Source organism: Nyctereutes procyonoides, unplaced genomic scaffold (genome assembly GCF_905146905.1).
Source record: "Nyctereutes procyonoides isolate TBG_1078 unplaced genomic scaffold, NYPRO_anot_genome, whole genome shotgun sequence".
In the NCBI taxonomy this organism is placed as follows: Eukaryota; Metazoa; Chordata; class Mammalia; order Carnivora; family Canidae; genus Nyctereutes; species Nyctereutes procyonoides.
In genome coordinates this window covers 19,205,790-19,220,818 of record NW_026575160.1, presented here as the reverse complement: position 1 = coordinate 19,220,818, position 15,029 = coordinate 19,205,790, and the positions used below count along the sequence as shown (strand labels likewise).

Here is a 15,029-nt window from a genome sequence, read left to right as displayed (position 1 = left end):
ACTACATACCAACTGCTATTTTCAATTATTTGGGATGTCTATATCATTCTGGTTTTTAAAATAATTAAATGAAATGATGACATGAAATGAGATCATATGAAATGGTAGCACTACAATAAAAAGAATTACTTTCTAACCATGGAAAGCTGGTTTATAGTGATTAGTGTTATAAACAACCAAACTGATAGATGTATTTTTTTCCTTTGTGAGCTATTTTCTTAGATAAATAGCCAAGAGTAGAATTATGGGGTAAAAATACAAAAACTCCATTTTTTAACCTACTACCTCCATTCATCCCCAAACATATGGCTGCAAATTCCTATGCCCCCTTTCTCACCTGTTTATTCGATCTCCTTCAGAGGAGAAAGAATGTCTTCTTCACTCTTAAATAGTTAGAAGAAAAACAAATGAAGCAATATAACCAAATCCCTGATACCTCCTTCTCAGTCTATCAGTGTATTGTTTTTATTGCCAATGGCAAAGAAGAAAGTAGGCCTAAATGTTTCATCACATATTCCTTTGTGTTATCAGCCAAAATCATCAAAATCATGCTCATTTAAAAAGTCATGGACCAAAAGCTTCTGCGTGACTTAAAATGATTTTTATACATCAATACCATACAAATAAACAAAGTGGAAGGAAGTTTTAAGTACAGAAAAAGTAACAAATAGCAAACTCCAAACCACAGGATCTCTGTTTAAAATTATGCTTAATACAACCTCTGTTTTGCAGAAAAGAGAAATCAGCCAAGTGCCTTTCTAGAACACTAATGACTATCAGTCATTACATCACACATATGTCATCTGACACAAACTTTTAGATTAGTAAACATTTTTCCTTTACTACAACAGAGAGTTAGTGTTCAAACAGGAAGGAAAAAAAAAAAAACTCACCACACGTAAAAGCATCAAAACACAAGTCAAACTGTAGGGTAAGTCTAAATGTCCCCGATATCAATTCAGCCAATCAGTCCTGCTTTGACTAACAAATGCACATAAAATTTTTATAATATGAAAGAGAACTTATTTGCCAAAGCTTTTCTTCCAAATGCAATTAGCATTAGAATTTGATAGCAAAGAAATTGAACTTCAGAATAAGCTAACCCATTAACAAACTTCTTCCTCTGATACTCAAGTTTCAGATGTAATATATACTTTAGGGAACTCTCCAGAAGCTTTTGCTACCTTTCTGATAGGTGTATACCGAACAAATATTGGATGACCACTAATATATATACATTTATATATATATATATATATATATATATATATATATATATATAATATGAATATGTACAGTTTACATGAATCTTTTTTTTTAATTTTTATTTATTTATGATAGTCACACAGATAGAGAGAGAAGCAGAGACACAGGCAGAGGGAGAAGCAGGCTCCATGCACCGGGAGCCCGACGTGGGATTCGATCCTGGGTCTCCAGGATCATGCCCCGGGCCAAAGGCAGGCGCTAAACCGCTGCGCCACCCAGGGATCCCTACATGAATCTTCTTTTCCTTTAACCTGACTATAGTTTCACTAAAGAAAACCTAGGATGTCTATCTGCCCTGTGGAAATGACTAACTATACCACAAGATATACTAAAGCACAGACTTTGGAATAGATGGCTTAATATCTATGTAACAGCAAGTTGCTTAACCCTGCTTGGAGTCTCAAGCTCTTCATCCATAACTTGGGATCCATGATTGGGAACAACAATGCCACCTTCACAAGATGATTGTGATTTTTTAATTGAAGTAATAAATGAAATTTACCTCAGACTCAACAGATGCTCAATAAACATGAATTTCCCTTCTCTTCCCTTACTTCCTTTCTTAGGTCCTCCAAAAATATATTCAGACTGACAAGGCAGCATTCCAGTTGTACACATGAGGAAATCTGGATTTCTAAACGCTGACAAAAAAAATTCTTGACATGGTTACTTTCTTTCAACATTATGCCTTTAAAGCCAGAAGTAAAGGTGAAACCTCCTTCAAAAAGGAAGACTTTTTTTCCCAAATTCTAGAATAAATTATTAAAATTGTAATGGGCACCTGGGAAATCCTCATTCACTGGAGGATGTAAGTATCATGACATGCTTTTCCCAGAGTGATAGCCCTAGCCTTCCCTCCTTGCTTCAGCCACAGGCTGACCTCAGGAAGGGGTGCCTGGTAGATGCCCTCAATGAAATGTGATAGGATGGAAGGTAGATGCTATGCGGGAAAGGCCTCCTAGTAAGATTTAAATGCCAATGTGGAAATGTGTGTTCTGGGGTTCCTAGGCAATCAAAAATACAGGTTTTGGAAATGACTTACAGTTGAAAAAGGGAGAAAAGTGGTTGGCTGACCCCCTTGTGTACCAGAACTCATAATTACTGATGGCACATCTTGGAGCCAGTGACCCACCTGTTGGGAGTCTAAAACAAGGCTGGTACCCACAACTGCTTGAAAACAACTAACTGCAGAATGATGAGATAAGTCTTATCACTCATGGTCAGTTAACCAAGATGCCTTTCCCAGAAAGAAACCATTAAGCTGTCCCCAGAGTTGCTCTCACTGATGTCTACTGCATCCCTTTTTTCTTCATCTCTGGGGAACTCACAGGTAGCTCTGGGGTGGTGGTCATAAAGCCTTTCTGTTTTTGAACTCTCTTCTGTATCTGAACTCCCAGTTGGCTTATTCTACTCATCAGAAATTAGTTAGTATCCTGACAGGGCCAGGAACATCTACATTATTTGAAGGGCTCAGAGCAAAAGGAAAATAGAGGGCCTTTTGTTCAAAAGTATTAAGAATTTCAAGATGGCAACCACAGGGCTTTAAATCAAACACGGGGTTCTGTGTAATTGCACAGGTCACATGTCCATGAAGCATACCCAGAACAAGTGGAGCCCTACGAGGAGACTGAGTAACAGATTCCATCCCCAAAACAACTGACCATAACTAAGTGCACAGGTGAGTAGTATTCAGGCAGTCTCACTAACCTGAAAACAGTACAGATACTCTCTTTGCTTTTAACAACTCTTGACAAACCTTATTACAAGATAAATTATCTCCAGAGTTCATGGACCAAATTGATTATGAATAAATAATATTGCAATGACAACAAAAATTTAGGTTTGGAAGTCAAAAGTATAAAAAACCTAAGCCTAAGGGTTATGGAAGGGAAAAAATTGTCTTCTAAACAATTTTGCTAATTTGGTATATGTTCAAGAAAAAAAAAAAAGTAGAGTAGATAACCAAAAATGCCCACAATTCTCTACTCATCCAATAAGGAAGAAGGGTTTATTTCCTTACCTCTTTGATCTGGGTTGGTCAAAACTTATAGAGAATTAGACACATGGCAGAGGCTTAAATGATAGTTGTACATTATGACCTGTAGCTATCGTGTGAATAATGCCAGGCCAGCCCACTAGGCCAGGAGAGACATGTGGTACAATGATCCCATCTAACTGTGAGCCAACTGCCAAATATGTGACTAAGTACATCCCACACCATCCAGTCTCCAGCTGAGCCATCAGCTGACCAGGGACATACATGAGTGAGCCCAGTGGAGATCAACAGAACTGCCCAAGTGAACAACAATGAATTACTGCTGTTTTAAGTCACTAAGGTTTGAGGTGGTTTGCTATACAGTAAAATCATTAAAGATACAGGTAGTACATTAGCTTAGCAAGAGAAAAATGGATTATATAATAAGCAGGGGCTGAGACAACTCGCTCACCATTTTTGGCAGGGAGATTAGATTCCCACTAAATTGCATAATATATTCCAGATGGATTTTAAAAGTATATATAAAAAATGATAACATAAAAATGCTAGAATAAATTATATTTTGATATTCATGTACTCTTGGCATGGGAAAGGCTTTCTTAGGCAGAGAAGCCTAAAGGAAAAAAATGGATTTTATTACATAATTGCTTTTTAAACTTTACATGTCAAAAAAAACATTATAAATAAAAATAAAAGGCAAATAACAAATTGGTAAAACTTTTTACATACATGAAAAGAGATTATATCCCTCATATATGTATTTTTATGCGTGACAAAAGTATGATAAAAGATTGCCATTCCTAACATACGTAAAATAACAAGAAAAAGCTGAACTACCCGACAGACTACTGAACAGAAAATATACACACGTAAATCACTATAAAACAAATACAAATGGCTAATTAACATTTTTAAAAATTCAACATCACTAATAAGCAAAGAAAAAAAAGATAAAACAACAATCATATTCTCTTTTCAGTTAAAAACTGTAAAGATCAAAACATTAATGCCCAGAAAACAGACATTTTCCTATACTGCTTGTGGAACTATAATTTGGTACAACATTTATGCAAAGCAATGTGTGTGTGTGTGTGTCTGTGTGTGTGTGTGTGTTTGAGTGAAATTTTTAAAAATTTTTCTTCTAGGGAAACAATCAGGGATTCAGGAAGGACATCCACTTGACCTCATGATCCTGATGCCCCCTTCCCTTTTGGTATCCTCTCTGGAACCAAACAATACACAAAGAAGTATGGGGATGCCCATAAGGATAAAGGATCTTTCTCATTCTTAGCTGAGGTCTAGATTTATGAGATTGACAGCAAAATTTCAGAAAGATGATGTATTATTATAACCTCTTTTGTCTGAAAAAATGAATAGTGCCATTTTGAGACAGTATAACTAGGTCAAATAAAAATGAAGAACAGTCTCCCAGAGTTGTAGTTAACATTTGTTGAGAGCTCATTCTGTACCATGCACTATCCTAAGCAATCTACATGTTTATACATTTCAGTCCTCATAACAACCCCATAAAAGAAGGAGCATTCTACAAGTAGGAACACTGATGCTTAGGATTGGTTTTGTTTTCTCTGTTTAAGTAATTTGCCAAAGGTCACAGAGCCAAGACTAGAACATAATCAAGCTAACTCTAGACATAGAGTTCTTAATCATTTTACTAGGATACATCAGATATGTCCTTTTAAACCCTAGAGCACTTATTGGCATGTATCTAAAGGAAACAATGTTGGATGTCTTACTACAACCTTAGAAGCAGGAGCTTTCTCTATTAGGCCCTTGTGGACCAAAATCAAAGATACCTAAACTGCAAGCCATACAAAGGTTAGAGGCCTACTTCATGGACTCATTAGGTAAGCAAGCAGTACCTGCAGTTTCTGCTACATTATTTAGGAAGACAGAAGAGAGTTTCTTTTAGTAGCATTTGGGGATTTTAAAACAAACCATCCCAATGATTCATGAGCCTGAACTCAAAGAATTCTCTATCAATCTGTTCTTTGTAGTGTTGCTATTATCAAAAATATAGTTTCAATAAATTATATTAGTGGCAATAAAGAATTCATTAATAGAGCAAATATTTATTAAGCACCTATAATGTGGCAAGAAATCTATCATCCTAAGAAAATAGCAGTGAGTAAAGCAAAAGAAAAAAAAGTTCTTGCCTTCAGAGAGTTTACACACTAGTTTTAGGAGGATACTGGCTTCTGGTTCTATTTTCACATAAGCCAATTAGCACCGTTCATTAAATGCTAACAATGAAACATCCTCCAGATACATGGTGATAAATGCAATAAAATGTAAATCTTTCACTAGACAGCTCAGAGTGCTTTTCTTAACTGCTCCTGGTTGAACTAAGGTGGCACTAAGACCCACAGAATGACTAACAAAAAAAAAAAATTACATGCTCCCTACACATGAGAAAACAAGGATTCTACACAGATAACAGATCTAATTTAAGCTGCTATGTTAGGAAAACACATTAAAAATCTACTGACAGTCATGCCATGGAAATTAAGATCAAACTCTAGCATGGCTCATTATATCAAGCATTCAGCTAATCAGCCAATTAAATCATGCCCCCTACCCAGGCAAATGATAAAGATAAAAAAAAATTTACACTAGGTACAGAAAGTATGTGATAGTGAAGTATGTCATATCCCTTTTGGTCACAGTAGGATGTCTAAAAGGGATTTTTCTCACTGTTAGACTCAACATTGAAACTACTATTATGATCCATTCTTTAATAACCTATAGTTTGTCCATACTACAGAATATTATACTACATAACACACGGAGAGGTAGATACGTTAATACAGAAAGAGCTCCACTACACACTGGTAGAAGAAAAAGGAAAAAGAGAAGTATACCAATACATATAGTATAATACTATTTATGGATTATTGTAGCCTCACAAAATAATACTTCATTTCTGAATGGGAAAAAAAGGGTCTGGAAAAACACAAAATCATAAAAGTGATTACATTGTTGAGGAGATGATAAAGGGCCATGATAGAGAATTTAGCACAGTGCATAACCTTATCATTTTGGGGGGAAATTATATCCGTGTATTAAATATGTCATTAAAAGTTAACTAAAGAGAGTTAAAATAGAGAACAATCAATTTCTCACTATAATTTAATATGAACATTTAATAAAATTGAGTGGTAAATTACATTAAAACTAAGTCAAATTCTTTATACTATTCATATCTTTCAAAAGCTTATTCATTTTCTTTTTAATCTAAAATGAATGAGGTTTTAAAGCTAAAACCCATGGTTTTAATCATCTTGTCTGCAATATTACAAATCATGGAAAAACCCAACACTGAGACTAAGCAAAAAAAAAAAAATATATATATATATATAGCACTTTAAACATACAAAAGACAAAGGAAGCCTTACTATATAGAAAATATGGAAAGCATTAAATCAAACATCCTCATCAACTTCCTTTACACACTCCTCTGCCATTGTGTCCAAAAAATATAGAGTATCATTAAAGACAAGAGCCAGCCTATCTTTAGCCCCAAGCATAGGCAGGTATACCCTAAGAATGAGATAAAGTCATCAAAGAAACATGAAGGTAGAGAGGAAAAAAAGAAAGAAAATGAAAAACAAACCAAAACAAAAAGCATACTTAAGAAGAAAAGAAACCTAGAACAGAAAGAGCATCATTAGCAACTGAGTTGGGAGTCATAATTGCACCAGCACAAAGGGAACTGGCCATCTAGATTTGTAAAACAATTTGCCAAGCATTTCCACATATATTGGCAAACAGAATCTTTGTAACAACATGGTATTTATCCCATTTTACAGAAAGAAACTGAAGTTCTGAGAGGGTCAGGGCAACTGCCAAAAGCCATAGAGCTAATAAGTGACAGAACTGGGGTCTTTGGACTGCAAGCCCAGTGTTTTAGTACCCTACTGCTTCTACAGACTGTCTCTCAAATCGCTTCTAATTTTCACATAACCATGAATATTTCAAGAACAACTGTATTATCAATACATTTATTGATGTCTTATTCTTCTTTCCTCTAGGGAAGCTAACTGAAAAAAACTCTGATTTGTCCATTCAAAGCCAACGGAATATGGTAGAGGAGGGCAGTGGGGGTAGGGGTGGCAATAAAAGGCAACATGACAAGAGTTTTGTGGTGATGGAGCTGTTTATCTTGAATGTGGGGGTGTATATATGAACCTACATATGTGATAAAATTGTATAGAGCTTAAAACACACATGCCCACCACCACTAACTAGCACAAGTAAAATCATGGAATTCTGAATAAAACCCATGGATTTTATCAATGCTAAATCCTGGTTGTGATATACTGTAGGTTTGCAAAATGTTACAACTGGAGGAAAGTGAATAAAGAATACATGAGATCTATCTGTATTTTTTGTTATAACTGCAATTGAACATATAACTATCTCAAAAAAATGAAATAAAAAATGAACAGAATGTTCATATGACCAATACTGATTTTGAAACAGATTAGTGATCTTGTATAGAAGTCATAAGATATGTAGTCATTCAAAGCTGACTCCAGTATAGTGGAACTGGCAGATGTCTTACCCATAAAATTTTAAATTTTAGTAACTATCATTTCAACTTTGAATAGCTTTTGGTGACATAATACTGTAAGAATGAGAGTCAGATCACCCTAGCCAAGTGAAGGATAAACTACTGATGGAAAGAAGAATCAGGAAGAGGAAGAAATAAATCTTTTTGAACAAGAACATAAAAGCTGTTTAAGAATTCCATCTCAAAACATCAACTAACATAAAAAATGAAAGTGTAAGCCATTGCTCAGTAGGACAATTAGGGAATTATGGTGATAATTATGAGATGCACCAAAAATTATTTAATATTAATACTAAGCATAATAGCTACTATTTATCAAGCACATACTATGTGCCTGGCATTGTGCTGGCTGGCTGCTTCATTCACATAAATGATCAAAAATCTTCACAATAACTGTGGGAGGTAAAATGTGGAAACTGATAGATCTTATGTAATTTACTCAAGATCACATAATTAGAAAGTCACAAAGCTGGACTTTGATCCTAGGTTTTTCTGACTCTAAAGCGTGTTTGCTATTTGCTGCTCTAAGGTACACAGGGAAGAAATATCTAACTTGACATTGTATAACTCTAGGGCTAGGGATAAAAATTATGTTTAGTAGTGGAAAACTATCATTGATAACATACTTACCTGCTTATAAGTTCCATCTAGCAAGGTGTCCAGGTGTTGGAGGGGGGCAGGTGTTTTATCTTTGAACCTTGTTAATAGTCGGCGTTGAATGGCTCGAAATTGTACTGCTCTTTCAGATAAGAGTTCTTCTAATTTTTCACCATTTATCCGCAACTACGATAAAGAATTTCTTAAATTCAGGTTAAAAATACACAACAAAACACCTTTAAAGTAAGAATACAGACAATGTCAACTAAAGCTTAAAAGAGAGTAATGAAGAAATTTAAATGTATTATACTTAAGAGAATTAGAATTAAAACTGTGATATTTTGGTATGTGAATAGGTTGACACATAGATAATAGAGAATGATAAGTCAAATGGAAATTCAGTAAAACTGACCTAGTATCACTGGGGAAAAGACAGATTTTTTTTTAAGATTGATTGATTGATTTATGATAGATAGATAGAGAGAGAGAGAGAGAGAGAGGCAGAGACACAGGAGGAGGGAGAAGCAGGCTCCATGCCAGGAGCCTGATGCGGACTCAATCCCGGGACTCCAGGATCGCACCCTTGGCCAAAGGGAGGTGCCAAACCGCTGAGCCACCCAGGGATCCCCAAGACAGATTATTTAATAAATGTCCTGTAATAACTGATTACATGAGAAAAAAGAATAAGAATTTCTCTCCCAGTCTTTACAGCAAAATCAACTAGAAAAATAAAAAGCTTAGACACAACAAAAGTACTAGAAAAATTAGAATTTTTAAATAATCTTGCCATGAAAAAGACACTTATAATTCAAAAGGCAAAAGCCAGACACATACTCATACCTTGATAAATCTGTAACTAAGGGGGGAAAAAAGGAATTTTATTTGGTTAAAAAAATATTAAGTGACAAGACAACAAAATGTAAAAATAATAGCAATAACCACAGAGATAAAAAGTCAAGCCCATAATATCTAGAGAGTATCTAAGAATCAATGAGAAAGGGACCAAAATCCAATACAAATCAGTAAGAAAGAGCATCAATCAATAGAAAAAAGGACAAAATTTAATAAAAAGCTAATACAAATAGCTCTCAAACAATATAGCCTTTGATCTAGCAAGCCCATATCCAGCAATTCATCCTAGAAGTATGCTCACAAAAAGTAATAACATATGAAGATATTCATTACAGAATTATTTGTTCTATTGTATTATAGTAAGATATTATTAATAATCAAAATACTCATCAATAGGGGAACAGGTTAAATAATAAAGAAGACTACTTTGTAGGACCTCTAAGTACTGATATACAATGTTATCCAAAGATGCTTTGAATGAAACAAAGCAAAACAAAACCAAACACAGAATAGTATGTATAAAATGCTACCATTCATGTATTTTTTAAAAAGAAATCTGTATATTAACATAGTTCTTACTGGATATAATATTTCTAAAAACATATATAAGAAATGGGACTCCAAAAGTTGCTTTCAAAGAGGAGACTGAGTGGCTGAAGGAGGAGCATCTGAAACAGACTCTTTTTATCATAACTCTTCTCATAACCTTTGAATTTAATATTATTAAAATAAAAGAAAGCTAGTCAGAGTCGTAGAGTAGAAGAAACACTCCATGAAATCAAATTATGTGAACTGCTAATTCAACTTTACAAAACAGTCATAAACTAGTCCTGAAATAAATAGCATTTTCAAAATGTTCAGAAATCAGGTGCACCTGGGTGGCTCAGTTGGTTAAGCACCCAAATCTTGATTTTGGCTCAGGTCATGATCTCAGGGTTGTGAGATCAAGCCTGCGTCCAGCTGTAATGAGCTTGAAGCCTGCTTAAGATTCCCTCTCTCCCTCTGCCCCTACCCACCCTGTTCAAAAGCTCTCGCTTGCTCTCTCTCTCTCTCTCTCTCTCTCTCTCTCAAGAAAATTCTTTTTAAAGATCAGAAATCAAACATTTTGCAGTTTAAATTTCTTATATCAAACCAAACTTTCTTTTCAGTATATGTATTCTCCAAATACATGATTTAAAAAAAAACTTGGAATTTTATTACTCTTTTAATCCCAATTTCAGATGCACTAAGTAACTAAATCAAAGAATATTCTCCTGAAGGGGGAAAAAGAACCCTTTCATTATCAAAAGTTAAATGATGATTTTTTAAATAACTAAATTTTTTAAAAAGAATATTAGCTTAATTATCACTGATACATTCTTTTAATAATATAATTTCCAGCTATAATATTTATTTACTAAAGATACTTTCAAAACTGACACATCAGCCAAGTCATCATTTATTTCATTGAATGTGTAACCAAACATCATTGATTAAAATGTTTTCATGTGTCAGAATTTCAACATTTAACAAATATTACTGATCCCAGGGCCAAGCATTGCTCTAGGTGTGGGAAATACAGCAATGAATAAAAGAGACAAAAATTCCTGCCTTCATAACTTATACTCAGAGACACTTGTATTCCAAAAGCCATCTTGATTCAAAGCTTAAAAATCTTTTTTTTTTTAATTAGAGAGTGGGGCCAGAGAGAAAGGAAGTATAATGATGCTCCTTTTAAACTGTGTAACAAATGGAAATACCTGTAGTTCATGTTCCCTAAATCCTTCCAAGAAAGGAAATGCCCCTGATGTGGAAACTCCAGGGATTTACTAGCTAGCAAATAAGGGTGAAAACTGTATGTCAATCTTACAGTCAGTCAATCAGAATCTAATATTTTGTGCTTTAAATATTACAGATAAATAATTACTATAGTCTTTTTGTAGGCTCTTCCTTCTATAAATCACTAGATCCCAGTTTTGCACAGTGAAGCAGGAATTTTTAAAAATATATCCTAGAGGACTGCAAAGGTTCTCAATCCTTAAAATACCTAAATATATTCCTCAAACTGTCAATTTTGGTGCCATAATTTGGCAAAAAGCATACTGCCCTATAAAATACTATCAGCATAGATGAAAGAGAACTCAAGTAAGTTCAATTTATTTGATAATGACATGTTATTTGTGACTATATGTACTGAAATTTTCCCTTTATGTTCACACTATACAAAATGGCATTTTATTACAGTTTTATTTATATTTTATTCATTTTATTATATTTTATTTATATTTATATTTCTTTTATTACAAAAGAAGAAGTTTTTATAGGTTTATTTATATTTTATTCATTTTATTATATTTTATTTATATTTCTTTTATTACAAAAGAAGAAGTTTTTATAGGTTAGAGTCAATGTTCTTAGGATGCCCAAGGGATTGAACATTATGGAATATTCACATAGCATGACATATTCTCTGTCTTTCTCTATCACGCACACACTCACACATCATAGTTTATAAACTAAGATGCAAAAACCTACTGATTCCTTAAAAAGTAGTTATACTAGAGAACCAATTCTTCCTTGAATAACATTCAAAATCCTTTTGAAATCCTCCCCCCACCCTTTAATTGTCTACACAGTCTATTTATGGGCAAATAAGTAAGTAGAACCTGGTGAATTTTTTTTTAACACATGAGATTTTTAAAACAATGACTGTCATTGTCCGATTTATTTACAAAACATGACTCTTGACTTTTTCCAAACAAATCAATCTTCAAGGAATGAAGATTTTATATTATGATGATACTCAGGACAATCTAACACAGGCTCTTCCACAAAAGAAATGCAAACATATTCGGGCAACCCAGTCACTGTCAGATCTTATTTGTTGAGACATTTAATCATTTAGCATTACTAAGTGCCCACTGTGCCAGATACTGAAGAATATTTTATGTGGTTAGCCCTCATTCAGATGCAGAAGTTCTAGTGTGCTTGTTAAAAAAGAAAAGGAAAAATCACTTTACTTTATAATCACACCTCATTTATGGCCTGCTAGAATTAGTTAGCCAAACGGCTGCCGATAAGCTCAAATAGTTTTAACACTGGGTTATTGGGGTCAAAGTTTAAGTCCTCATGTGGGAGAATTAAATCAGCTCTGTTCTGAAGCCAGACCACATGCTTAGCTCCAGGCAGCCACTGAGTTAATGACTGCAAATGATCACAAACTAGGCAAGAGGGCAGGAACAGATACACAAAATCTACCATCCACATAAAATAATGACGTGAAACACTACCTAATAGCAAGTATACTAGAATTCTTTCCTCTGTAGCATCTCTTTCTCTTTCATACATTGAAAAATTACAGATAATATGACTTATGATCATACACACCTCAAAATGATGATCAATCAACTCAAAATATTCTTGAAGGGGCATAGATCCAGAAAAAGAACAGGCAAAATCTTTGATTCCCTGTTTTTCAAAGTATTCTTGAAGGCGGGTAATAAGTTCATTTGTTATGAGCCAAAGATCTTCAAATTGTTCACTCTGAATGCGATATCGTTCTAAGATAGAAAAAATTAAGGAAAATGTTCATTAACACATAATTGCCAGCTAAATCTATGTGAATTATCACTAACTCTGACATGATTATCCAAGCAAAAAGGACAAAGGTTTTTTTTGAAATATAAATATGATTTCCACTGCCTTATTGCAGTTTTCTACATCAACTATTTAACATTTTCAAATTTAATTCCAAAGGTATGTGGTCACAGTAGCAAGCTATAGAGTATAGTCCTTTTCCCTATGTTTATCATAGGTTTCAATACAATAAAAACAACCAAATTTGTGTCCCTCTAAAAAAGAAAAGGAAAAGGAAAAGAAAGGAAATGAAAAGAAAAGCAGGAGGGTATTACTATAAATACAAAGGATTTCAAGCTAGAGAGTGGTAGGATATAATCTGTGATTACTTGTTTCTTTGTTTTTATTATAACAGCTGCCAAGTAGAAAATGAATTAGAAAGGGGCAAGAACAGACTTACAGTTAGGACATTAAAACCATGATACAGGTCATAGATGGTGGTGGCATATGTAGTAATATTAAAGGCATCATGTTAGGAGGAAAATCCTGTTTCTCTAGTCTTATCCTCTGATCAAAACTTAAAATTGAGTAAATTTTTAAATCTATGACTTCAGTACAAATAAATGACCGAATCTTCAAATTTTCCATGTACACAAATGGGAAAATAAAACATACCTCACAGGTTAGTATGAAGATCAAATATAATACCCTATGGAAAAGATCTATACAAATGTAATTTTCCTTTGTATTTTAAATTTAGATCAAACAAAATCAGATGTTCAAAAAATATTGATTGTAAAACTTTAAACTGTCTGATACAAAAAGTATAGAGTAAAACGAGTGAACAATCAAAAGCTCAATGAAAAACTCAAACATAGGGATCCCTGGGTGGCGCAGCGGTTTGGCGCCTGCCTTTGGCCCAGGGTGCGATCCTGGAGACCCGGGATCGAATCCCATGTCGGGCTCCTTGCATGGAGCCTGCTTCTCCCTCTGCCTGTGTCTCTGCCTCTCTTTCTCTCTCTCTGTAACTATCATGAATAAATAAATAAAATCTTTAAAAAAAAAAAAAAAAGAAAAACTCAAACATAAATAAAATTAGTAAAAAGTACCCAACAGGTACTTGCCATAGACTGATTTTGTGTTCCCTTCAAAATTCACATGTTAAATACTAAGATCCAAGAAAATGGTACTTGGAAATGGGGCCTCTTGGTGATTAGGTCATGAGGGTGGAACCCTCATGAATAGAATTAGTGACCTTCTAAAAGAAACTTGCCCCTTCTGAATTGTGAGGACATAGCAAAAACACAGGCATCTGTGAACCAGGAGGTAGTTCCACATCAGACACCCAATCTACTGGCACCTGATTTTGGACTTCGAAGTCTCAAGAACTGTGAGAAATAAATTACTGTTGTACAAAAGCCACCCAATCTATGGTGTTTAGTTATAATAGCCCAAATGGACTAAGACAGAGCTCTACTGTGACCAAGTATAGTACAGGAATGTCACCAAATAACAGAAATGTAAAAACCATAATAAACATTTAAATAGGTATGATTTTCTGTAATTTTAAAATTTGGGCTTCAATTATTTTCTCATTTTTATCAACACATTCAGGAGAAAGGAAAACTAAAATTTTTGCAAAGAAAAATTTTACAATTAAACATAAGATTTAGAAATACAAACACAATATTTTAAGTTGATTTTTTTTCAGATTACCAAAAATCAACAAGAATTAGTGAGTCAAAGATTTATAAGGCATTATTTTTATTATTAAGCATTTTCCCAGTATTAGTACTCCAAGATGGTTAATATTGCCCTGGAGACTTTCCAGAGTATACATTTCATGGAAAGGAGGAATAAAAATTTCTATTTATAATATAACATGAAAGAAGAAAGTTGTATTTTAAAATACACCCTTACAATATTCGTAATTAAAGTAGCTGCCAAAATGAACATTCAATTTATTTTTTTTATCTCTTTTCCTTTGCATCTTGTAATAGCAGCTCAGTGGAAATAACCATTTCAGCCTCCAAATGAAATAAATTTGGATAATTGGAGCCCAGTCAATTGCCATTCCACTCTACTACAAATGGAGAAAATAATATATTTAACTAAACAGGGCACAAAAAAATGTATCACGTCAGTCTCTATTCATGTCAGATATCTGAAGTT

General features: G+C 34.0%; 1 protein-coding gene across 4 annotated transcripts in view; it reads right to left on the bottom strand.

Annotated features, from left to right (window-relative positions):
* The window catches only part of BBS9 (Bardet-Biedl syndrome 9), a 430,791-nt gene that overhangs the window by 190,039 nt on the left and 225,723 nt on the right, over positions 1–15,029 (bottom strand). For all 4 annotated transcript variants that reach the window (XM_055314823.1, XM_055314824.1, XM_055314825.1 and 1 more), the window contains 2 exons: positions 12,669–12,841; positions 8,484–8,636 (listed from right to left, as the gene is read on the bottom strand). In XM_055314823.1, the coding sequence (XP_055170798.1) occupies positions 8,484–8,636; positions 12,669–12,841 (326 nt within the window). The remainder of the gene's footprint in view (positions 1–8,483; positions 8,637–12,668; positions 12,842–15,029) is intronic.